Source organism: Molothrus aeneus, chromosome 6 (assembly GCF_037042795.1).
Source record: "Molothrus aeneus isolate 106 chromosome 6, BPBGC_Maene_1.0, whole genome shotgun sequence".
Lineage (NCBI taxonomy): Eukaryota > Metazoa > Chordata > Aves > Passeriformes > Icteridae > Molothrus > Molothrus aeneus.
The window spans coordinates 30,158,853-30,184,649 of NC_089651.1; the positions used below are offsets into that span (position 1 = coordinate 30,158,853).

Genomic DNA, 25,797 nt, shown 5'->3' on the forward strand with positions numbered 1-25,797 from the left:
CTGTCCCTCTGCACATGATTTGTTTAAGAAAGCTCATTTTTCCTTCCTCCCCTCCTCCAATGTGACGCACTCTCCCGCTCCTGTTTTTTTTTCTCCCTCCCTACCTGTGAGATATTAGTTAAACAGCGAGCTGGCTCTGATGTTTTACCTGCCCTCGGGGAAGTAAAACAAAGGGATGTCTAAAAGGGATCTTGAAAGAATTTCACAGAATTTAGTAAAGCAAAAACCACCACCGAGCGAGCTGGCCAAAATAAACAGCTAGAAAATGACAAATCAGGTATTGCATGGGAGGGGGAAGCAGAATTTTAAAACCGCATTCCTCAAAACTTCAGACTAAACAACTACCACCTAGAATTTCTCATCTAACAAACCCATCTCTCAGGAGTTCTACAGATTAGCACAACTTGTAAGTGTAACATTCAGGATATTATGATTACAAGGAGACTTTTACAAATCTTACAGTAACTTTTTGCTGAAAATTTATTTTCCCAAAGAAGCTCCAAAGCACCTAAGAGTCCACTCTACTTTCAGTGACCCCTTGGTATGTAAACCAAGATTCTCAACCTAATATTCTAAATCTCTACATGAGCAGGCTTCCAGTAAAGCAGCCTGATCCTTGAACACTGCAGTGACCTCTTGTACCTCCCGAATGCCTTGAAACAGAGTGCCTTTTGTGTCTAATTACAATCTTAGATGTTTATTTTATTTCTGACTACTTTAGCCACCATGACAAATCTGTTTAATATGAAGTAATATTTCAGAGAGTGCTGCTGTTCTGAAATAACAGCCTTTGCTGTACTGTCAGCATTCCATGACTCTCACTAAAATTAAGGTGATGAATGTGGGCAGAGCTGTGAGCTGTGATAAGAAATACAAGGTAGACTATAGCAAATAAACAAAAGCACTCGTTGCTATGCTAAGAGTCCAGAGGTCAGTAAGACTGACTCCAGTATCAAGGGGCACACTTTCATTCACCAAGGAAAAGGATCAAACAAATAATTTCTTTATACAGTTTTGTAACTTTTAGCTAGGAATAGCAAGACACTGAAGAATTGAAACCAAAATTGTGCTAGAGACAACCCAGAGAAGAGTCCTGCAGAGGCCATAAGAATACAATGGGTGACTAGCCACTGCTGGAAGTTAGAAAAATTGATTCTATATAAAGAGAAAACATGCTGGCTGAGATTTCAAAAGCAGAAGTTACCTGTGTAGCTCCTACTGTACACCTTTTGCCTCTTGGGAAAAGGCAGACAGCAACCAGGCAACAGTCTCAGTAAGTCATATCCCAGTATGTTTGTTCTTCAGTCCACCTAAAGTACAGTAACAGAACACTTGGAAAAGGACTTTGTGCTGCTGGTATATCATATTTTCAAAGTTATCAATGGAAATTTTTGTAGTTTTTAAAAATATAATTGTAACCTTAAATACAGAAAGAAATTAGAAATTAACCAAATGGCTTTTTGGTAATTTACATATATATATATATATTTGTAGATAAAAGCTGTATTCAGAAGCAGAATCTTGGGAAAAAAAACCCTGATAAAGCCAGCAGGAAAAAAAAAAAAATTCAGCTCACCATGTTTTGTACTTCAGAATTACACTGGAGGGGAAAAAAACCCCAAAAACTTGAGTCCAGGTTCACAAGAGACATTACTGCTGCATGCATTTCCTGGACATGCACTCTTTATATAACCAGCTTCAAGAATACAGTGTTCCACAGTTTGGTATTTGAGGTTTGACTTCACATTGTTCAGCTTGTTACTGCAGGCAATTTAGTCAAGGTGCTATTTCATGCTAGGGAGGACAGGTAGAAGCTTGCAGGGGGCTCTGGCTCAGACAGTGATCTCAGAATTGCTCCATAAGCAGTCCTCACTGAAGATCTGACAAGCTCCTTTTCTCCAGCATGCAGACCACCCACAACCCTGCAGACAGATCTTGGCAAAATTAACATTAGCAACAAAGAATTATATTGTCAAACTGCTAGTGAAATGTGAAACAAACCTTGATTCAGCTGGTCATTAAATAACAGGTTTTGTATCAACTACTTCTTATATAGAGCCTTCACTTCCTTCAATACCTCGACTCAAAAGTCTTTCTTCAGTACTTTGGATATTTATGATAGACACACCCCTTCCTCCCTGTCTCATTCTGTAGTTAATCAAGGTTGAAAAACTGCATCTGTATTGCTCCCTGGGGCTGAGTAAACACAGATCTTTCAGGGTCAGGTAGTATAAAATGAGTCAGTAGATCTGAGCTGTCGTATTCATGCAGGGGCCGGGAATGCAGGTTCTGGCATTGAACCCTTCCGGTGGAAAAGGCCATGCTTTATCTGGATAAACTTAGGGAGCTCTACATCACATCTTCTGTGGGCCTTAAAACTCACTGCAGAGAAAGTACCCATTTCCTCAGGTAGGGTCCCATTCTAGCATGCTTTCCACATCAGTGTAGTATTGTAACAAAAAAAGAACAGTTGAGTGCTTGACATTTTCTTGCCTTTGAAGTGACTCCCAAATTCTTTATATGCTATAGAATTTGGAATGGGATGGCCAGAAAGAGCCACCTTCAAGACCACAGGATGGTACTCAGGCACACAGGGGAGGGAGGAGCAGCCACCACAGTTCTGAGTGCAGGCTGTGCTGTTTCAGCTGGCAGACCCTGCTGGCACCTCCCACTCAGTCCTTCAAGAAGTCTCACACAGCTGATTCAGGGAACCTGCCCAAAGGAAAGCCCCATCCCATGCTCTGCCGTGCCCAGCGTGTTATCATCATGTCACACACAGCACTGGGGCACTACCGACACCACAGTTTTCAAAGCAGCTTCTCAGGACTTTGCCCTCCAGTGCAGCACTCTCAAATTAGTTCCTTTAGTGAATTAGGGATGAAATATTATGAAAACAAGCCACATCAAAATAAAGCATGATGAAACATTTCTAGATAGAAGTGAAAGACAACAAGCATTCAATAGTATTCTGACATAACAGCAATTTTAAAATTACTGTAGAAAGGTGGAAGTATCTGGAAACAGTACACACTTAAAAATCAAAGTGCAGGTTCTGCTATGAAGAGCAACACACCAGGTCCACTGCACCTAAAGAAAAAATCTATGAGCCAAAATCAGAGAGAAAACAGCAAGGATTTGTCACTTTATTAAAAACCAGACAAACTACAACCCCAAGGAAGCAGGGAACCCCTTTTTAAGAAACCACTATTTTCCCTCATTAGAAATGGGATACTGGGCTGTGTGTTACCAGACCTGAGCCAGTATACCCGTTTGGGTTGGATTTTTGCACTAAGTCCTTACTAGATATTATAAGTAAAACTGTTTCCAATCTGTCAATCTTAGAAAATCAAACTGAGGTAGGAAAGTCAAACTGAGATCCTTACAATGAACACATCAGGCTGAGCCCTGTCACAGGCATTCCTGTCCCCTTCCCTTCCATTGACTATGTTAGGTCCAAGTGGAGGTGTTGGCCTTGTGATTACAATTGTGCCAACAGCACAGTAGCTAAGGAACAGCAGGAATGTGCTGCCTGGATTTAGCAACTCAACAGAGACATTCATAAAAACCCCTTATTTTAAGCACTTGGTAAGCAAAGGCAGTTTCACAAATGGAAAAAGAGCCAGGTTGAGACACAAGGCATCAGCGCAGCAACTTCCAAAGATCTTTAAGTGGTGGAGCACAGCAAATCCCCAGTACTCCCTCACTAACAGGCCTCCAAAACACGCATCTTATACCTCCTCCTTCCTGCTTCTGCAATGCATGAGAAGGATCCACCAGGTTGTCTCGTGTCTTTTACTTATTCTTGGTTGAAATATGCTCAAGAGAACAAATTGGGAGAACCTGAGTTTTTTTATGCCAGGATGACAAGAGATTGGAACACATTTATCTGAACCTACTTTGGTATCATCCTCACCGTCTTGGTCATTTTTTTCAGGCACCCAGAACCCAGGACTCAGACTTTTACCCACCAGCACATTCCAGCTCTAATTAAAAAATGCTCTGGTAGCTACTGTAGAAATTTAACAAACTGCTAAGTTACTGACAGAAACAATGCTCACCAATTAACACAGCAAAACAGCTCTCACAGATTATACTAATTATAATCCCTTCATTGCACTCCTTCCTTCCTTGGAGCATGCATGGCTCACTTATCAGTCCTTCTTCCTTTACAGAATTATTATGGCATGGAGATCACATGGTGACAGAGTTTTAAAATACTTTGTTCTTTACTCCAAGTACCCACCTATTGTGTTTAGCAGAAGTCAAATCACTACTTTAGTGAATGGGCACAGTTGGAAGGCTGTCACACACAGCTGCTGAAAAGACAATTTGAGAAAAGGATTACAAATATTTGTTTCTTCATTTTGCGAATTTGCACATTCAAGTATTTCCCAACAATCTGTAAAGACTGAAAGTTGTTTACCTTTTCTGGCTTTGCTTTACTATCAGAGTTGGGTACACATGAACTTCTCTGATACCCCAGCATGGAAGAGCACGTATGCCCTTTTAGAATGCCTTTTGTGGCAACACCATGTAGCAAGCAAATAGTTTGTACCACGGCAATCATAAGAATGTCTAGTTAAGGCTCAAGGCCTCATTCTTCATGCATTTTCCCTCTAGCGTAACAAAGTATTAAGAAAAAAAATGGGCAGTATGGGATATGGCAATAACAAAAAAAATAGCAACACATTTAGAAATCTAGCAAGTTGGAAAGATTACTTAAAAAGCACAACTATTTCCCCTCAATTCCCACTGACAAGTAAAACAGGAAATTAAAATTCTTTTAACTCCAGTTTAGAAAACACATCTTGTTTCTCTTCTTCAGAGAAGATAAACAGTTTTTTTTTTAGAGTGAGTATCTCAGTTCAGTGTAAATGGCATACAGGGTAGGCAGAACTGAAGGTCATGTTGCAGTGAGCTCACAGACAGTGGCTGCCCATTTTGAACTATACAAGTTCACTAAAGTTCCTGCTATATTCACCCATCAGAGCAAAGTGCAACTATAAGTAGTTTTTCATTTATTAGCTATGTTTATTGGAATGGAAACAAGCTATTTTCAAAGTTTTCAAGTTCTCGGTCCCTAAATGCAGATGATAAACAAAGGAAACGCTAATTTAAACATGTGTGCACCAACAAACTTGCAAGGAAAACATTAATGTAAAACATTTTGTTCCACTCATTCTCAGCTTGATTTAAAGCAAACAGAGAAAGCCCTTTCAATGTTAAAGAGAAGTCACCCATTGATCATACTGTTCCAGGTTTTATATTCATACCACTCTAGGTCATGTGACAGAAGAGAAGGAGGAAAAAACCCAAAACCTCTGAGTTATATAGCCCAGAAATTTATTGAATACTTGCTCAAATACATTCTGTGTAGAACTGTTCCACTTGCTTGGTTTTGCTGCTCCCAGGAAAGATCATGAACAGATGCACTGAGCTGTAATCACCAATTAGGAATTGTTATGTATGAAAATGTTAAGTAGGGGGCTGAAAACTCTGTCTGGCCAGATCTGGGTCTTGAATTTGACTAGGCACCTTCCTTTCAAAGGGATCAATTTGTGTAAGTTGCTGCACCAAATGTTATTTAGAAGAGCCTTTTACATTTTGGTCTTTTTCAAACAGGAAAACACTTCATATATTTACTTCTGAAGTTTTCAATACTGAAATAATTTAGTCCAGAGTGTTTGCATGGGGTTTCTAATTTTTCATATGGTCTCTCTTCTAAGTATCCCAGAACATTTAGTCTTCTGTTTTGGCTTCCATTTCCTCGGCATCATCATCCCCATCCACTTCAGCATTTTCCCTCTCCAGTCTTTCCAACTGCCTTGCAAGCTCAGTCTCATCTGTGTCAGTGACCACCTTAGGCTGAAAAAAACCAAACCAGAACACACGGCAAACTGTCATAAAGAAGGTCACATCATTTGTAGACTCTGATTCTACATAAAGAGCAAGAGATAAAATACGTCCTGAAGTCACCCAGGAAAATTAGATTTTCTGGCCATTTGTTTATTTCAAGAACACAGAGGTCCTGATTTTTCTAATAACTTTTTTTTTAATAACTTAGCAACTTAACTTTCTGCTCAGATTTCTTGTAGCACTACTGATCTTGCTCTACTTTAGAAATATTGCAAGGAAAAAGGTTGTATTTTAGAATGTAATTTGTTCTTACCTCCATCTGTACATTAAAGACTCCTCTCTTCTCCTCAATTTTTTCTTTAATTACAGCCATGGCTTGATTCAGAACAGACAGTCCTTCAGTTCTCTCCAGTGTTGTAGTGGTCATCACATAACGAGGAGGGGCTATCAGATTAATCTACCACATTGTAAAGATTGGAGAAAAAAGCAAACTCAGTAACAAAGGAAAAGATATTATGCCTAGTTGGACCAAAAATTAAAAGCATTAAAACCTACATGTTTTCCTTTTTTGTGATGACTGAATAAGTAAAGCATTTCTTTTGCTACAAGAGACTATTATAAAAAGTAATTTTCAAAGGAGAAAGTACTACCAAGTTTTTTTAAAAACACTTACTCAGTAGTACACTTAACATCCAAAAACTGTTGGGGAAGAAAAACTAGGCCTGGGTACAGTAGTCATTCTACCAACACTCAAATGTCAGTGGAGCAAACTTTCCTTTTCTTACACAGTCTTATACCTGAAAATAAAATTTATTGCTCCCTAGTTAAGACTGCATAAAGGAACAGTGGGTATGTTCTGTGCCAATACTAGACTTTAATAAATTGAACAGAATAAATACAGCTTCCCAAACTTTGAAAGGCACTGCACAAGCACAGGAAGGACTGCCAGCACATGGCTGAAGGAGTGTGTTACAGCTCTGCCGGAGAAGAGCTGAAAATCGGGCACATGGCTTGATGGGGCAGAGCAATTGCAAACCCCTGGTCCCTGAGGGCATCAGAAAATTTTGCTTTTGATTCCATTATTAAGACTTGACACTTACTTTGATGGGCATGTTCTCTGTGGAACAGTTCAAGCCTGCTCTCAAAGCTTCTTTTACTGCATCTATGCCTTCATAACCATAACAGGCCACTTCAATATCTACAAGAGAAATACAAATAATAAAATTTTACCATTACCAAGAGCTGCAAAATATCTAAAGCTTAACTTAAACTTTAACAAATCTTTCTAGCAACCAATGTTTACCCACAATGAGAGCCTCAGTAGCTCCCAAGTCTGAGGAAGGCGTTACATTTGCTTGACTTTTAAGTTGAAATAAGAGTCTTTTTAAATTCTTTAGATAATGCAACATTTTACCTTACACTTTGAAAAGCAAGGATACAAAATTATACACTCATATTCACTCACTTCTCATCCAACAAATACAACACCAATAATTATGTACTTCACACGGGGAGATGAAGATATAAAAGCAATAAATACCAGGGAAAAGGCAACATCAGGAAAAATGAAACGTGAAAAGGAGCACATCCACAAAGTTACGGAATTCCATCAGCAATTACAACAGAGGCACAGAGGGATCACTTGAGGAGCATTAGAATACATTTTTATAAGGTTAACATATGGTTAGAATTATAGTTAGCTACAGCCTTTTGTAGGTATTTGAAAATCAAGGCATAAACTCATACTGCTGATATCTGTAATACCCTGACCAGTGTAAAGACAAAGATTTCTTGACCTGCATAGCAATGGCACAAGACTAAGCTACACAAAGGAGATGGTTTCACTTCTGGGTGACTCACAAAAACCTGCTAATTCTGAGCTATCAGGAACAAATTCACAGAGGAACATCCCAGTCAGCCTGAGGATGAGAAGAGAAGCCAATGGCAAGATTCTACACTTGTGCTGATGACAAAATTAATGACAGACCATCAGAACTAAATAGGCAGCATGAAGGAAGTAAGAAGACATGCTCTTTAACTTTATTTTCAAAAGTAATGAAGTGCTATTCATGTTAGTAAATGCACTCTTCATGGCAAGCACATCAAATTTTTGAACTGTTAACTCCTGGCAGTCTCAAGCAATAGGTAGAGGAATTTTACATTACCTTACTTTTTGTACTCTCTTCTTGATTTCAGAGTGGAAAAGGCTTATCTCGTCTCTCCACAGTAATCAGCAAGTGTTAATGCTCTTCAATATACACTTGCAGAGCAGAGGCAATTTCTCAATCTAGTTAAAAACATGATTTGGCTACACTATCTGTTTAATGGCAAGTGTGCCTTTAGGCTGTTCTGTAGAGCCAGATTTACAGTTTTGAAGTATGTCTTCTCAAGTCATGCAGTCATGTGCTTTTTCTGCCACACTAAATTAGTAAGAGACAAACTAGCTCATAGATTAGACATGTCCTAGGCTTGAGCAGATATATTATACTGAATTATTTGCAATCAATCTGTTAAAAATACTATTTTCACATATTTATGAACAAGTGACTAAGGTGCATGCTGTAGCTGTACTGACAGAGTTCAATTATCCTGTCAGGGAATCAATGAATGTAAAACTCTGAATAATGAAAAAGAATATTGTAGATGCAGTAATAACTATAAAATATTTAGTTTCATTGTGTGCCAATGCAATATGACGGACCACATTATCTATCATGACAACCAGTCCGTGTTCCAAGGAATCTGCACTTCGGGAGGAAAAATAAAAGCCAAACCACCTTGCACTTTGGGATAGAAGCCACACAGGCAATTTGAAAGCAATCCTTGATTAAGATGTCTTAATTCTGAACAGCTCCATTCAAATATCAGCATTATGAACCATTAGTTTTAACTGAGTTTATGGTTTGCAACAAGATACACTATCTCAACCTAAGGATCGAGACAGGTTCAAGGAGCACGTGGGAAGAACTCACCAGCTCGGATTTTGACTGCCTGTGGTGTCAGACGTCTGTTAATATTGTCAATCAACACACGCCTCTCTTCCTCTGTCAGATCCAGGCTATCCAGGATTGCAGGGTCTCTGAGCCAAGCAAAGCAACGTTACAGAACTTATACTGAAGAGGAATACAACACTATATAAACTTCTGGTACTATTTCTACTTCTTACAAATAATCCTTGATACCTACTAGGCAAAGAAAATGGAAATTTCTTAAGAACCCATTGAAACACTGCAAGAAAATGAACACATCTATTTTCAAAGCATTTTCTACTGGTAAACACAGCAGTTTACTCAATTTGTTCCTGGAAGGAATAATCGGAATGATTTAATTTTTTTTTTAAAGCAAAGGAATGGCTTTTCTCCTGCTCCCTCTATATGACATAAATAGAATGTGACAACTATCCAGCTTCTTGATATTTTTATATTTTCTCCAAAGTGAAAATAAACTCATACCACATAAAAGCAAATCCATGATGAATCTGGAGTTTTAAAATTATTTTAGTATTTCATTCAAACACAAGATATTTGTCATTCTACAAAGTAACCCACATTCATTCCATGTTATTTGGTACTTGTTTTTAACAGTATCTGTATCACAGACAGACATTTATCTGCTGGCTGCATTCTCAGCTAAAGCAAGGATAAAGGCTTTTTAAATCCCAAGCTCATAGTTTCAAACTCAGAGATCACAGAAGCAAACTCCTCTGCTGTTTACCAACATAAATTAGCAGTTCTCTTTTAAAGAAGTGGCATCAATTTTCAATTGCTGTATTAAATTTACTCCAAATCTATCTGAAATAGAGAACATAACCAAAAAGTTCATCACAAAAACACCTCCTGTTCTGCAGAGACAAAAAGTCACAGTTTTCTGAAAAAAACACCAGATCACTTACAATACTACCAGCAGGCAAACATGAAATAAAATGGCCCAAAAGCCAGTGGTAATACTAGAGATTGGTCTCTGCTGCTAATAAAACAGCAACCTTCATGTTTTTGTATGCTAAGTATAGAGAGTAGAAGGGCCAAACAAGCAAACAGAACCCAGAAACATGACAGGTTTTACAGATCAAAATATGAACCTGTATGGCAGAAGTGATTTAGGGTATATACAAATGCTGCTTTATTTCCAAACTGTCCTGTTAAATGCACCTGTTAAAGCATTTGTTAGGCTTTCAACAATAGGTTCTCAATATATAATTTTTACTGATTAGAAGGTAAATATATTGTCCAATTTCTGCCATAGGTGTCATGCTGTGTGAAACTCCAAAACACTAATCCTCAGTACAAAGAAAGGAATAACAAGCCAAATTCTTAGCGGGAATTCTAAACTTCACACAGTACTCCAGCAAAAACAGGAAGGCAGCAATATCCACATTGTTCTACTCAGCTGCTACACATTTATGTAGGGGCACAACAGGAAAAAAAATTTGCAGATCACAGTCAGAAATCTTAAGGCATTACTGATGGAAAGATGTTTTGAGAACAGACAGTTTCAGAAGTTTGTGCTCCAAATTGAATATTAAGTGAGCAACAAAAGGCCTGTGCTCAGGAGTTTTCATACGTATACAACTGAAGCTAAAACAGCCAGTGTAACTAGAGGTGTTTTTTTAAAAAAAATTCTATTATACAGATGTTTAACTAAGTATTTATCAGTTAAGAGCGATCTGGAATTCCTTTGACGCAGTATGTCCAGATTTGGCCTTTACCAGTAAATTTGCTATCACCAGAAAAGAATCATTACAATATGAAACAAAACACATTAACTCCAAACGAGGACACAAGCTGTTTCTTCCCTCAAAACGCAGAGCTGGTTTTCAGCTCCCTAAAACACTACCGAGTGCCCTGGCTCCTAGAGTCACCGCCACTTCTGACAGCATTATTACTGCCATCTAGCGTTCAGCTCCACCTCATCACGCACACACCTCGGTGCTGTGAGAGAACAAAACTGGAAATGTTCACTGAGAAATCCAGTTTAGGATTGACAATTTCACAGCAGGCTCTGTAGAGGGAAACCAAATACTTCGATTCTGAAAGCAAATTAAAATATCAGACTCCATTTAAAAAATAACAGCCATCTATCTCAGTGCATATTTCCTTAGCATGACAATTTCCACCTCTTTCTTTTCATAATTCCATTTCTAAGTTTAGGATCCTATTCTTTAAGTTCCGAAGTGGAGAGAAGTAACAAGTCAGCTTGTTGCATTTAGAAAAAGAAAAAAGCTGCCTGTGCAGTGGAAGAGTGACAATCAGCTCTGAGTAGAAATATCCTCAGACATTAAGCTAGGTATTTCTGATAAAATCTGCCTGGGACTAAAACCAGGCAAATTCTGACAGACAAATGAAGACCAGTGGTTCTTCCTCTATTAGACTGATGTCAAAGTTTACTAGATTTACTTGACCAGTATATTCTTCATACTGATTCTGGGAAAGAAACCAAATGATACAACCCAAAAGAATGCAGTGACAGATCTACTGCAGGAAATACTTGTCTGCAGTTTGAAACAAGCCCCTAGAAGCAAAGAAGTCCTTACGAGACTGCATGCTTGAATGCATCATAAGCACCATATCCAGGTCTTTTGTACTTGTCATCAAACACCCAGGCAGTTCTCTGGAACAGGCTCTCCAGCTGCTCATCCTTAGTGTACTCCAAGACTTCAGCAACGTGGCGAAGGATGCTGTAAACCTGCAACACCGGACTGGTAAAAACCCCAAACCAAATATTGAAAGTAGATGAAAATTTCTACTTGGAAGCGTTAAGACCACACAGCAGTAAGGATGGGAGCCTGAAACTACCTGCACATGTTTTCAATAAAAAGTTGCCCACAGTGTGCTAAACCTGTATATACTTTTGGATTTCTGACCATTTAAATATACCCATTTACATCATAAGTTCTCAACTTACACCTTTCTTGATCTATTAATTACTTAATAAGCAGCTTACCATGTAACACTCATGGACATAAGCTGGTTATATATCTCTGCAGGGGTAAATGAGAATCACAGTATGCCTAACACCTGGATGCTTTACTTTTATCTTACAGCTGTGCATTTTGGTTGCTCAAGAAAGAAGCTGGGAATACACAGGGCCTAAATATAGAAAGGCAACTTACAGTCTTTGATTTTGTGAATTTGTCTTCACATTTGATTGCCTCCTCTGGAGAAACTCTTCTTTTTGACAAATCAATATAACCTGTTGGGGAAGATGATTTTTAAAATGTCAGCCATTGTGCAATTGAAGTCTGACTCCTTCAAGAGAAACTCAAGAACAAACACAGTACTGCCTACAGTATCCCCATATTTTGCCACAGAGAGAAACAAGACCAAACCTTGATGAATTTCAGCAAATTATGATCCAAATTAGGATACAAAATTCTTTCAACTGTAAATACTTACAGTAGCAAAACTTATCTCAGCAACTAGTGATCTATTTTTATGTTTCTGTACACAGTTTGGGAAAAAAAAATCATTCCAGCATAGAAAGAAGCAAATTTAATGCACATTTTTGTAGTGCTCAACACAATTTAATTCAAGACTGGCACCTCATCACTTTAGCTCTGAACAGTTTCCTAATAAAACAGGCTCAGCCTGAAAGAAATGCTCATGAAAAAAATTCTTTTGAACTCTCTTCTAAATTGTAAAAGGCCTCCACCTATTTCTCACAAACTATATATTCTCCAATAAGTTCAATAAAAGACCACTAGATGAATTCAAGATGTATTCCTCTGTTAATATGAAAACAAGATTAATTTGTAAAAGTATAATTTCATTAGAGATGTTGGGAAACTTATTTCACTTCAGATTTATCTGCAGTAAGTTTATTCTTGCCCCTCTTTCATCTCTGCTTTTCCTTATTCTGTCATTCATTATTTATTCTCAGTTACCTGGAATTTCAGAAATATTCTAGAAAAGCATATAACTTGAAGAACATAATACCAACAATAATATTTCTAGGAGACGTGCTCAGTGTTTATTATTTCTGTATAGCTGGATAGAGATTTTAGAGATTGCATGGAACAGTATTATCAAAATCTGAAATGTTCTCAATAGAAATTACATTTAATAAACCTTCAAAGATTCAAACATTCAAAAGGCAGGAAAAACCAAAACTGCCTGTACAATCCTAACATGTACCCTACAGAATTCACAATGATTATGTACTTGCCATCACCTTTATCAACAATGTTAACAAACAGGATGGATGGTAAGCACTAAATGCTTAGCATCTAGATTTTTACTTCTATAGCAAATGATCCTTCCCTTCAGTTGACTTAGAAAATCTACATAACCATCAAAAGAAAATTCCACTTCACTATAATTCAGTGACCGATCTGGTGAGGACCCACTTAAATCTTTACTGATGTGATTTACTTTCATTAACCCAATTCCCAAAGGACACAGAGGAACAGAAGAACGATCATAGGTATGGCCAGTGATGGTCTATTTTATTTCAATGCTCAAAAAAAAGTAGCCCTGACAAAACCCACAAACACCTGCTTAGTTTATCTGCATTTCTGTCTACAAATTCAATCTTGACAGAGCCCAGCACACGCCCAGATACCTTTCTCTTTGTCGACCCTTATGACCACGACGCACTCGTTCCTGCCGATGCGGATGAGTTTGTTTATGGAGCGGATGCGCCTCCTGGACAGCTCACTGAGGAGGATCATGCCTTCAATGTTGTTGTACTCCAGCAGGCTGACATAGGCTCCCATTTCAGCAATGGAGCGAACGTTGACCATCACCACATCCTCCACCTCGGGGAATTTATGTTGGTAGAACCTACAGCTTAGTCCCGGCATTCTGGAATTTGAGCAGAAAAAACATTTTTATTTCACAGTATATCACTGCCTCCTCCTACAAACATGGCAAGAAACCAGCAAGGATTGGGGATGATAGAGAGGAACAGTGGCAGGAAATGTAGCCATTAGGATAAGGTTGTGCTTAGGTTTTAATAGAAATTAAATAATGAATTAACTTGTATTTCAAGTACTATTACCACAACCATTTCCTAAGATGCTATTTTTTTGCAATTCTGTAGAAAAAGCTTTGCTACCCAGACTTCATTACCCACTTCACCTGTCATACACACCACGCTGGAAAGGCTTCTTCAAGTGCTGGAAAGGTGGCACTGCACACCTCACACCCATCTAAAGTCATGAGTGTGTAACATTCTCACAGATTCACAGAATATGCTGAGTTGGGAGGGACTCTCAAGGATCATCAGCTGGACTGCAAGAGCAGGAGGACATAGAAGAGAAGCATGCAGCGCTCATAAAGTATTTTGTATGCACATAATAAGACAGCACGTAAGGCTAAGAAAATAAGAGGCAGATGGAAGCTTCTGTAGTACTGAGAAGGAGACTCCGTATGACTTTTAAACTCAGCACTGTATGTTCAGAGTAATCCTGCAAGACCTGCTCCAGACACCAATTGTCAGCAAAGAAAGCAAAGGCATTAATCAGAATAGAACTAGCCTGGCCTGAACTACCGAAAGGGGAAAAAAAGTGCCCCACAAGACTGCTAGTGTGGAGGGGAAAAACCCAACAAAATTACATGAAAAGCCAGAATTTCTTCATTATACATTCAAAATCAAAAAAGGGCAAAAGCAACATTTAATCAGGTGGTGCTAAGAAGAAATGCTTACATTGCTTTATTTTTCTGACAATGAATCCATATGCTCTTAAACGTGTAACTAGATTAGTTCAGTTGTCTATGCCTTGAAGTTTCACACAGAAAATTTTCTACAGCAGCAGGAGCCCAAGATGCCAAGTCAAAGGCATCACTCCTTCAGAAGATTTTAGTCACCTTTTTTAAGTTTTAGTCATGATCTTTACAGCAGCGCGAGTGCTTCCTAGCTATGAGAGAATTTAAAATCAGAGTAGGAAGGTAATGCCAAATGCTATGTACACATGTCCACATAATTCAGAAGGCCATGTCCACCCTTATTTCCATTCTTAACTTGTAAGAAGAGGAAATACAGAATAGCAAAACATTATAAAAACACTCTGAAGGTTTTGTATAATTCTGTCTAAGCTGAAGCTGAATAAACAACTCCAAGGTTAAAAGGGAAAACTTTACAGCTCGGCTTTCCAGCCCACTCAATGCAGCTCGGCTCGATCCCGCCGGTGCTTAATGGGGTACACGAGAAAGCTGCACTGCAAAGCGACAAACGGGAGGCACAGGGAGCAGGAGCGGACAAACACCGCTCAGCCCACGCAGCCCCTCACTCCTCTCCCACAGTCACAAGGTTTTCATTTCGGCCTTCTGGGGAAGGTCCCCAGGAGCAACACTACGCCCACCGCGCCGAAGCTGGAATTCATCTTTTCCAGAAGCTGGACACGCCTCAGCCCAGGCCCTCGCGGCCGCACAACGTCTGCGGAAACCGAGCCAGTCGTGACCGGCGCAGCCGGCATGGGCGCTGCCCCACGACCGCCGCCGCACCGGAGAGGGGGCCGGGCAGAGGCGCCGGCGGGAGGCCCGGGGAGGGAGGCCCCGCGGGCTGCCGAGCTGCGGGCGCGGTGCCGGTGCCGTCACGCCGGGCCGGGCCCCGAGCGGCGCCGCTCCCCGCGGCCCCGGGGCGCGCGGCGGTACCTGGCTACGACCCGGGGGGTCCCGCGCTGCGCTCGCGCCCCGCCGTCCCGCGCTGGCCCCTCTCGCGCCGCCGCGTGCGCCCGGCCTCTGCCGCCTTACTGCGCAGGCGCAGAGACGCCGCGGAGAGAGGGGCCGCGCTCCCCTCGATCGCCCCCTGGCGGCGGGCGGCCGGAACCGCGGCCTCAGCCAATCGCGTCTCCGCCTGTCGGCCCCGGGGGACACGTGACCACAAGCGGCGCCGCGCGGGCATCCGGGTTCGGTCCCCTGCGCGCGGGCACCGCCTCGCGCGGGGGCGGGGCCGAGTTACGTGACGGCGGCGGCGACAGCCGGTCCGGGCCCCGGCGGTGACAGCGGCGAGAGCCCGAGCCGGCCCCGCCGGTGACAGCGGCGACAGCCCGAGCCGGCCCCGCCGCAGCCATGTCGGCCAAGGACCGCATCGAGATCTTCCCCTCGCGGATGTGAGTGTCCGCCGTGACGGGTCGGGATAGCGCCGAGGGGGGAGCGCGGGGGCTCCGTGCCGTGCCCGAGGAGGCGGGAGCAGCAGGAGCGGCCGCTCTCGGGCGCTCAGGGCTCCTCATCGGGGCTCGGCCCTCCGAGTCGTTCCGCCGGTTGTGCTGCGCCGTCGAGAGGGGCTCCCCCGGTTCTGTGGCGGAGCCGCTGAGGGCCGCTGGTCCTAAACTTCACATTCTGCTTCCAGGCTCCACATCAGCTCTGTTCGTCCTCACAGGGCCGTGGCAGGGCCCCCGGCACCGAGATGCCGGGTGTGATGTTTAAAATCAAGTGATTACGCAAACCTGACTTAAAAAAGAATAATTTTTAGAGTGTATGTGTAGGAAAAATGGACAAACGGAACCACAGCTTCCTCTAACTTTGCAACAGAGGGTACTGCTTCGTGAGAGGTTGGCCATAGAGCGTTAAAAGAAGGAAGTAACTTGCTTCCAGTGTAGTGGACAGTCAGGTAATTTTCCAGCTCCAGACAGCAAACTATTTGTCATGAAATCAGATGTCTCCTGAGAAGGCTTAGAAAGCTGCCAACATTGGAACTAACACAAACAATTGAATAAATTGCTGTTTTAATAACACTGTTTAGTTTGTCTTTGGAACCCTCCAGGACAGACAAGACTTTGCTTAAGGTGAAAGGCTGTTTTAAATCTTCTTGCATAAAAGTGGGTTGCCTGCGCATAATCTTTATAATAAAAAGGATTCCTTGAAGGACAGAAAACCTCAAATATAAAATAATAATTATTCACTCTGTATGAGCTCAAGACATATAAAGTAACAGTTTATATGGAAAGATTAATACATTACATGGTAAATGTTCTGTTTTGAAATTTAGTTTGGAAATAAACTATTGCATACACAGTAATGAATTGCTGCAGACACTAAGTCATCTGGTCTCACTCCTGCTCTTTGGTAGTGCTTTTTTCGGTTCAGTTTAGGTGTGCAAGGAGAGGGCACTTCAATCACTTTTGAAAGGTATCTGGTTTTGTGAGGTGATGTGTCACTGTGGCGTGAGGGTGGTCATGTACAATGTTCACAAGGCTGTTTTCAAACAAGGTGACAGACAATAATGTGGGTGCTGTTCCCAAAGGAATGTAAGTTAGAATGGCAAAATAAAGATGTCCTGTGTCTGCAACAATTAATTTTCTTAACTGACAGAAGAGTATTTCACAAGGTTTACTTTTTATGTTGGTTTGGGGGTTTTTTTGTTGTTATAAAGTGGCTTGCTGGTATCAGTCTCTTCTGTGCTGGAAATCTTCAATTCCAGAAGCTGCTCGGTTTCCTTGAGAGTAAACAAGACTTTGTTTATTGCACTCTCAGAGCCAGTGAGATCTTGCTCGAACTAGAAGGCCAGCCAGTCTCTGGCAGGTGGTGAACAGAGCAGACAAGTCAGTCCAAGGTGATGACAGGCACCTGCTTGTTGGGAAAGTAAAGTTGCCTTTTTACTCTCTGATTTTTTTTTAAATCATAAACATTCATAAAGTATTCATGGTTTTCAGTTATACATATTTGGGAGATGTTAATGGAGCTATTCTCATCACATGTCAGTTGATGTGGCCAGTAATGGATTCCACTGTGTAGATAGAATCTTAATTATACTTACTTTTTCCAAGGTCAGAGAGGAAGTGTGTAAGAACTTGGCTTAAGTGGTGTCCTTTGTGCACAGTGGCTGCATGTAGAAAGTAGTACAGTTCCGAATTTTATACAAGAAACCTGTAAGTGTGCTACTGGATGTAAAGGTGAAAGCTACAACTAACTCACTAATATCCTGTTTAAATTGTTGCTGCTTTTGATTGTCTTCGATAGCTTGTAAATCTCCCATGCAGCATATGAAGCTAAGGGAAACCAGAATGTACAACTGCTGCATCTTCTTGCTCTGTAAAATCAGAACATGGCATCAACTGTTATGATCACATGAAGAATTTGCTTTGTCTGATTTTGAGAAGATGACGTGGCAGTAAAAGAACTTAATACCAGTGTCACAGTGACAGCAGATATTTGGAGTAGCTTGATTTCTGGTACTTCTAAGTCATGAAGAAAAATGAAAACTCTTATTTCCTATTATAGAAGCACTGAAAGATGTCTTGTCAATTTTCCTTGAGCTTTGATTTCACAGATAATAACCTTGTAGTTTTCATTGGTGATGGAGATAAATATAAATTCCCTTGATTTTAAATCGGAATCTAAAATTCTGTCCTGAAGTGTCCATCTTGTTTTACTGCAATGGTGTTTCATGGTTGCTTCATCATTTCAGTCATATGCACGTCAGAAAACTTCACATAAGTTTTTTCCTAATCCCTTCAGATGATGCAGGATGTTTTTTCTTTATTCCTCTGCTTACCAGGGCTCAGACCATCATGAAGGCTCGTTTGAAAGGAGCCCAAACAGGTCGTAACCTCCTGAAGAAAAAATCTGATGCTTTGACGCTTCGATTCAGGCAGATCCTTAAGAAAATTATTGAGGTAGGTAAATTAGAATTTTCCTTTGTTTGGCTCACTTTACCGTTCTGTCTGTTGTGCATTCCTGTTCTCCTAACTTCATTAGATAAGGCTGGAATACAGGATGACTTTCTGGCTAACCTGTTTTTTGTAAGTGAGACTACTGAGCAGAATTCTGTTTTTTTGGCTGCAATGATACAGAAACTTGGAAGAGTTAATATTCTTCACCTCTTTCCAGACAGCCTTAGCCTCTGCTTTCTTTTGTGTCCCAAGTTCCCTATCATGATGCTGCCAAATACTTTAGGATTGGTGTTAAAATGTTCTGTAGTCCCATTTTTATTGCTTTATCTGGCTTGAGGGGATACTGCACATCTGTAATGTTTCCTGCATGACTAGGTACACTAGCAAGCAGAAGTTCTGTTCAGATGGGACTTGTTCCTTTAGGAAGAAACAGAGTCCCACTTCTTCCTTTGTAACAAGGATGACAAATCTGAGATAGTCAGTAGAAAATCTGAGATAGTCAGTAGAGCCTACTATGTGTTGTTCTGCTCTGCCATATCAGACAGATTGAGTTGTACTGTTTGAGTTGCAGCTGCTGCAGTGTCCATGGTTAGCAGTGGTCCTTTGTTGCCACGCTGTAGACAAGCTCTCATCATCTGTCATTGCTTCCTGTACATTGTCTAACACACACAGGCTGGTGTTTCTCAATAGTTTTTAGCTACAAGGGCTACAAAGCTGTAAAAATTGGGAAAAAACAGAGTGGGAGGAGAGTGCAGCTTCACAAAGCTGTAAACATTTGTATGTTGAAAACCAACTTCAGCTGTCTCATAGTATTCCATACAATGTGAAACGATTATTTTCCTACTGAGCCACTTTATTGTTGTTATTTAACCCCCATGTAATAGAATTTCATTATTAAGACAGATCTTTTGCTTTTTTCTGTGAGTTCTACAGTGTGAAACAGCTGAATTTTTTTTGCCAGTCACCTGAGAATTACAATTTTCAGTTTGAGAGTAAGCTATGCATATAGGACTTTCTCACTCTCTTCAATTTCTTCTCCTTATGCTGCTAGTTATTTATCCTGGAAAAGGAGTAACAATGTGCCTTGTATTTGCTGCCATTTTTTTTTGTTAACAGACTAAGATGCTGATGGGTGAGGTGATGAGAGAAGCTGCCTTTTCACTTGCTGAGGCAAAGTTCACAGCAGGAGATTTCAGGTGAGGATTGCTGGGCTTCCATGAGCATATCCTACCTATGGGAAAGAGCTATCAACAAATTATTATTTTCTCTTTTGGAAAAAAAGGTAAATTCTTAAAGGCACCTAAAAAAAGATGACAGTGGAGGGGATGAACGAAATTCTGTTATGTAAAGGCAGGAGAGAGAGAACTTGCACAATGAAAACTCTGTTGGAAGCTAAACCAAGTGGAAACATTACCAAAATTTTTTGTCCTTGGTTTGAGAAGGTGTTGCTTTTTGCGCCTTGGAATAAAAAATGTAGGGAAGCAAGAATTTATATCAGAGTATTGGACAATTTGTTAATTTGGTCTTTCTTGAGAATTAGAGGGATAGATGTAATGTGTGCTCTTTTCTGCCAGTAAGTCACACAGTGATTTTACTAGTTGTTCTTATCTCCTACCTTGCTGACCTTTATCTCACTAAGGATAGAGAGGGCTGTATGCAAGAGGGGAAACAGATCCTTTTCTTCCAGCAGGATACTTTAATTGTATTTTAATAAATTACAGTTTTGTTTAGGGTGTTTGTGTAATTCATTCAGGTGTGCATGGGGAAGGGTTAAAGATTCATCTGATGGTACTTCCAACTAATGGGGAAGAGCCAAGTGATCAGACACAGTAGTAATCTGCGTGCTGCTAAGAAAAGTCTTTTTGCCCTTTCATTTGGATATAGTGCTGTTTCCTGTCCTAACTAGTCACTGTGTTTAGCCATAAACAAGTCAGATTCCACCCTGTAAGTAAACTGGACTTCAGCAGAGGAGTTAGCTGTAGTGACCTGTTCTTGGAAGACTTTAAGTTACTTTGGAATGCTTCAAGATGAATTGTGGTACAAGTCCAAGTTTGTTAATATGGTAGTGGGTGAATAATCTCATTAATGCTCTGAAAGAGCAAATACTTAGAAACTAAAATGAACAAAATGTTGTGGCTTCGGTTTGCATTTAAATCCTTGAAATTCCTTCTCTTTCATTGTGAAAGAAATCTTACAGGTCGATTAGACTCAATGGTATTAAAATAATTTGCCAGATAACTGGCTAGTTTTTTAGCTATGCTTTGTAAATTTGGTCTAAGACATTTTTAAAGTTATATTTCATAGACTCTGCATCTTTTCCAAACTTTGCTGGAAACCTGTTTCTTTCAAAGCTTCTGTGTTACCTTTGAAGACTTTGCAATGAATTGCAAGGAGAACTGAGCTGACAACACTTTCCAGGTCCTTGCAGCTATTTGGTAACTGATTCATCTTGTATATAATGATGAGTTAATGAACCACTTCAATTTTCCTGATCAGGATCTGTGTTTTCTTCCTTACAGTACCACTGTGATTCAAAATGTGAACAAAGCGCAAGTCAAGATCAGAGCTAAAAAAGACAATGTAGCAGGTGACTCCTTTCCAGGCCATGAGTACTTCAACTCATAAGGGAATTGTGGGAGGAGACTTGGAAATAGGCAGGAATGTATCCAAACACTGTCTCCTTTTTTTCTTACCTATCTGTAGGAACAATTGTAATTTGTTGTTTTTTCACATACAGCTTATGATTTTTATATTTGGTTACTTACCTCTCATAAAATAAAATGAATGTGTGTAAACTGCAGTCCAATTTCTGAATTTCTGGACAAAGTATAACTTCCATAGAGCTTTACTGGAAAACAGATCAGGAGTTAAGCCCCAAAGTTAAATAAATTTCAAGCAATTGTCTATCCACACAATTGTCTATAAAGAAAACAAGACAGATAAATCAGGATTGAATGATTGAAATGTTCCTTAAGCAAAGAGAACATAGTACTAAACATAATAAAATGGAATGAACCAGAATACTTCCCTGAATTTTTCATGGGTCTTGATCTCTGCAAACTCAACACAATTCTGAAGTTCCATATTAAATGTCAGAACCAGCATGACTTAATTGTTCCAAGCTATGTAGGAATATTTTGTAAACAAAGCTTCTGCCATTACATAATCAGAAGGAAATGGGGTAAAAGTGAGCTGTACTTCATAAATCTGTAACCCTTCATGTCTCTTACATGCATTTTTCTTCGTTCTCTTCAGGTGTAACCTTGCCAGTTTTTGAGCATTACCAGGAAGGAGGGGACAGTAAGTACAACCCAAGTATTTTCTGTTTTTATGTACTTACAGCCATTCCATGCTCACATAGAAATACTGTCATGTCTTAATGGTAAGTCAGTTTACATCACAGGCATAGGGGTACTTACCTCCTTTGATGTTTTGCCTGCTCCTGTGACATGGAGGGATTATTAGGAACTGCTAACAGATTCTGCTTTCGATAATCAGTGAGTTCTTCAGGTGAGGAGAAGACTTGTATTTCCAGATTTTGAGACTTCTAAGTGTTACTAGAGACATGTACAACATAAACCACTAAAAAGACAATTTGTTAATGGGCAAAGGCTTTAGCTTCTCACTTGATAAGCTCTTTATATCCCTATAGTGGGTAAAGTATTAATTTTTATCTAGTAAGGAAACACTATAAGTGCAATAGTAATAACAACTTTTGGTTTTTTTCAGGCTATGAGCTGACTGGCTTGGCCAGAGGTGGAGAACAGCTGGCTAAGCTGAAGAGGAACTATGCCAAAGCTGTGGAGCTGCTTGTGGAACTGGCCTCGTTACAGGTTGGTGAGAGTTAAAAAAGAACAGATCATTGGTTTCTCACTTTTCTAAAATGAAAGTATCATCTCTCAGTAGTTGTAGCTTAATATAGTCCCAGTGCTGTATAAAGTTGCAAACCTTTTTTAGCCATATTACTGCTTCAGAGAAATCCTTGTTCTTTAATGCTCAGAAGAAACTTTTTGGGAGAGTTGGTATTTGTAACTGTGCAGTATTTAGCATGCTAGTGACATTAGTAGAAAACATTCTACTTCTATCAAGAACATAGTTTTTAAAGCTACATTATAGACTTGGCTTTCAAGTGCTCTTTGATTTTGTGTACAGAACTGATAGAAATGTTGAATTTGTCTTGTTATATATTAACTACTTAATCCCATTCCATCAGACATCCTTTATTACTTTGGATGAAGCCATTAAAATAACGAACAGACGTGTGAATGCAATTGAACATGGTGAGTATTTTTCCATTTGGGATGCATAACATTTTCTGTTTCTATGTAAGCTGAGGAGCAGGGCCAATGAAGCCATTCTTTCTTGTTAGAATTTCTCACCAGTTCAAGAATGCTTTCTAAAAAGCATTACAATTAGGCTTATTGCAAGAAAGAAAAAAATTAAAAGCCCAGTGGAATGGACTGGAGGACACAGAGATAAATGAATAGGGAAACATGAGAAAGTAATCAGGAAATTGTATTAAGAACCTACAGGACAAAAGTTTAACAAATATTCTGCAGTCCCTGCTAGTGACTTTGACTTAACTGGTGAAGCCTGTTGACTAGAAGCAAAAGATATGATGTTTCTATGTGTTAAGATGTTCCAATAGGTAGCATAATAAACTTCAAACAACTAAACTATAGTTAAGTCACTCTAATGAATTTTGAAACTGTAATGGTGGTGCCCAGTGGAGAGGCTGGTGACTTCTTCATTTTGGATGGAACAGTCCATATGTCAATAACCTGGTATTTTTCTTTGATCTGAATTCTTTGTTCTTCATGTTCTTGTTTGTAAATTTGTTTCTTGCCATTTCTTAAGTACTGTTACAATCACAACATTGGCTGTGCTTCCTTTTGCCGCAGTGTCCAGAGTGCTTTGCTTTGACTGTTTCAAGTTGCTTTCTAAATTTTGATGTCCTGGATTTAGTAACTTTTGCATGTATACAGTAATGTATTTCAGTCCATGTTTCCAAATCATCCTTTTCAGCAGTTTTTCATAGACTGGTTTCTTTGAACATACAGGCCTTAACTGCAGCTTATCACTGAGAATATGACTTAGAAAAAGTTTCCTCTGCAGCCTTCCAAATAATTTTGGTAGTGCTGGTAACAGGTTTCTTCTTTCAACAAATGATTCCGATACAGAGCTTGTGCAGTTGGTGTTAAACCTGTATTTAGTGTCTTACCTTTTGTTTTGTGATTGTGTTGTATTTGAGTATGTGTTTTCATGATAGCCTTTTTAAATGGATAATTCTGAGTAAAGGTGGTATACTGAAGTTTCTGAAACAATGGAAGAATGATGGAAGAACATAGTTTTAATTCAAATTTGGCTGCTTGTCAGGAGTTTTTTATATTTTGTGTACTTGTCCATCAGGAAATAGTATGATCTTCCATGAAAGACAAAGATTTCCCCTAGCCAAAAGAATTACTAGATTGACATCAAACAACATCTGTGCAATACATTAGATACTTCCTGGCTAATATAACAGCAGTCCCACCTTCCTTATATTTTTTTTAGTGATTATTCCCAGGATCGAGCGTACTCTTTCTTATATCATCACAGAACTGGATGAACGAGAACGAGAGGAATTCTACAGGTAAAAGACTAGTCAAAAGACTAGAATGGTCTCTTCCTAACATAGACCATTCCTCAGAAGGGAGTTAAGAGAACTGTTCACCAAATGTGGAAGCAAGCATTGTTAAACATGACCTCATTGTTGCTGCACATGGAGTTTCCAGAGCTAGGCACTCACCAATTACTTGTCTGAAAGTTATAAATGAATCCCTTCCATTAATTTGTACATAGCTGTCATTGTTCTTCCAGAGGGAATGATGTGGTACAGTACCCTGAGGTATTCTGCTTTAACAACACCTTTGCCAATACAGTCAATGTTCTGGGCCGCCTGAAACAAAAATGTAAAATCTGAAATGAATGAAAGAGGAATGAACTTGATTAAATACAAGCAGGATAGTATAATGCAGTGTTTAGGGTCAAGAATATAATTTATAGTTTGGTTAAGTTTTCCAATTGCAGCAGCTAGCAATAAAAACCTTTTATTTTTGCCATTTTGCCAAATTTGGTATCTGTTAGAGAATTTTCGTTTCCTGTGGAACTTTTCCAGGTAGCTTTATCAAGTTCAAGTTGTATGGTATAGCTACTAACCTGTTGTATGAAAACATTTTTCATGTTGTATGAAAATTTGCTTCACAGATAAAGCTGCATTTCTCTTCACAGGCTTAAAAAGATCCAGGAAAAGAAAAAAGTCTTGAAAGAAAAGTCTGATCAAGAACGGGAGCTGCGGAGGGCTGCTGGTGAGGAAAGTGAGCCAGCCAATCTCTTAGCAGAAGAGAAGGATGAAGACCTTCTCTTTGAGTAACCCTGCACAGTTGCTGGGGGCAGGGGACCCAAAATACAGAATGTCCAGTTGCAATATAATTCAAGACATGTTGCCTCCAAGATACTTATGTGGCTTCTCATTTGGTGTCCAAGTCTTGAGTTGAATGGATTGTGGATTTCTCCTGGGAGATTAAAAATCTGGGAATTTGACTACAGCATAGGAGGGAAGGCAGAAATGGGTCAGATGCTTTACTATAAGGAAAGCCTTCTAGTCCATGTTCAGCCTGTTTGTTCTTAGTAGGAATGACTGTTGATAGTTGTATTTTTTTTTGAAGGATGCTCCTGGATTTGCCTAATAAGATTCATTCATCTAATTGCTCCCCTTCCTAGTACAAGCAGAGAAAAATGGTACTTAGGGAGGAAGATGCATGTGATGTTCTTTGCTGCTGAACCAGTAATGTTCAATTTGCTTAGATCCAGTATTGGCACAGCTGAAGTCAAATTCCCTGTAAAGGAAACTCTAGTTTTCTAACCTGTTGATGAAATCCACAGTCTTCTGTGATATATTTTTCTTGCACGATTGTTACCATTGGCCTAAAATATCTACGGTTTTAATTAGAGGTTCTGCCAACTTGTGTACTGTCTGTGCTAGAAACAAGTGTAAATTTTAACTGCTAAAATACCTGGTGTCTGGCTCGAGTTGCTAGAAGATGAATCTTAAAAGCTTGTTGTGTTGATTTCAAAATAAAACCTCTGCTTCATCCTTTCTCCCTGACATGGAAACCACACAGCATACATCTCTTACAGTCTGTGCCCACATTTCGTGATCTTTAGTCTTTAAATAAGTAACTGTGGAGAAGTGGCTCCCTCCTGCCAAAAGCACATAGAAAAAATCATCTAGCTACACGTTGCTGCAAATCTTCATTGCTTCAGTAGGCTGGCAAGCAAAGCAGGGTTGAATGCACAGCAGTCCATCCTTCCTGCAATTCTCAAGTCCAAGGTTGATGAGTGGAGTCCAG

The 25,797-nt window shown here is 39.8% G+C and overlaps 2 protein-coding genes across 3 annotated transcripts; one reads left to right on the forward strand and one right to left on the reverse strand.

Annotated features, from left to right (window-relative positions):
* Positions 1-5,322: 5,322 nt before the first annotated feature.
* Positions 5,323-15,563, reverse strand: EIF2S1 (eukaryotic translation initiation factor 2 subunit alpha). The gene is made up of 8 exons (XM_066552282.1): positions 15,447-15,563; positions 13,414-13,655; positions 11,966-12,045; positions 11,387-11,538; positions 8,829-8,935; positions 6,957-7,054; positions 6,170-6,313; positions 5,323-5,865 (listed from the first exon to the last, which is right to left on the reverse strand). The coding sequence occupies exons 2-8, from the start codon at positions 13,652-13,654 to the stop codon at positions 5,740-5,742; spliced, it is 948 nt and encodes a 315-aa protein (XP_066408379.1). The 5' UTR covers position 13,655; positions 15,447-15,563; the 3' UTR covers positions 5,323-5,739.
* A 183-nt stretch (positions 15,564-15,746) lies between these two features.
* Positions 15,747-25,553, forward strand: ATP6V1D (ATPase H+ transporting V1 subunit D). 2 transcript variants are annotated; one of them, XM_066552341.1, is made up of 10 exons: positions 15,747-15,804; positions 15,839-15,904; positions 18,292-18,409; positions 19,523-19,602; positions 20,926-20,993; positions 21,662-21,706; positions 22,136-22,239; positions 22,620-22,686; positions 23,960-24,038; positions 24,677-25,553. In XM_066552341.1, exons 2-10 carry the CDS (start codon positions 15,864-15,866, stop codon positions 24,816-24,818), a joined length of 744 nt encoding a protein of 247 aa, XP_066408438.1. In that variant the 5' UTR covers positions 15,747-15,804; positions 15,839-15,863; the 3' UTR covers positions 24,819-25,553. The 2 variants fall into 2 exon arrangements, with proteins under 2 accessions (XP_066408438.1, XP_066408437.1); XM_066552340.1 differs by having other exon boundaries at positions 15,764-15,904.
* The last annotated feature ends 244 nt before the right edge of the window (positions 25,554-25,797 follow it).

Excerpts from the sequence above, each read along its gene's own strand:
- ATP6V1D (XM_066552341.1), top strand. The coding sequence starts at position 15,864 with ATGTCGGCCAAGGACCGCATCGAGATCTTCCCCTCGCGGAT. Across the intron at positions 20,994-21,661 it reads TAAAAAAGACAATGTAGCAG|GTGTAACCTTGCCAGTTTTT; the intron begins GTGACTCCTTTC and ends CGTTCTCTTCAG. Across the intron at positions 22,687-23,959 it reads TGTGAATGCAATTGAACATG|TGATTATTCCCAGGATCGAG; the intron begins GTGAGTATTTTT and ends TATTTTTTTTAG.
- EIF2S1 (XM_066552282.1), bottom strand. The coding sequence starts at position 13,654 with ATGCCGGGACTAAGCTGTAGGTTCTACCAACATAAATTCCCCGAGGTG. Across the intron at positions 11,539-11,965 it reads AATTCACAAAATCAAAGACT|GTTTACAGCATCCTTCGCCA; the intron begins GTAAGTTGCCTT and ends CCGGTGTTGCAG. Across the intron at positions 7,055-8,828 it reads GGCAGTCAAAATCCGAGCTG|ATATTGAAGTGGCCTGTTAT; the intron begins GTGAGTTCTTCC and ends TTTCTCTTGTAG.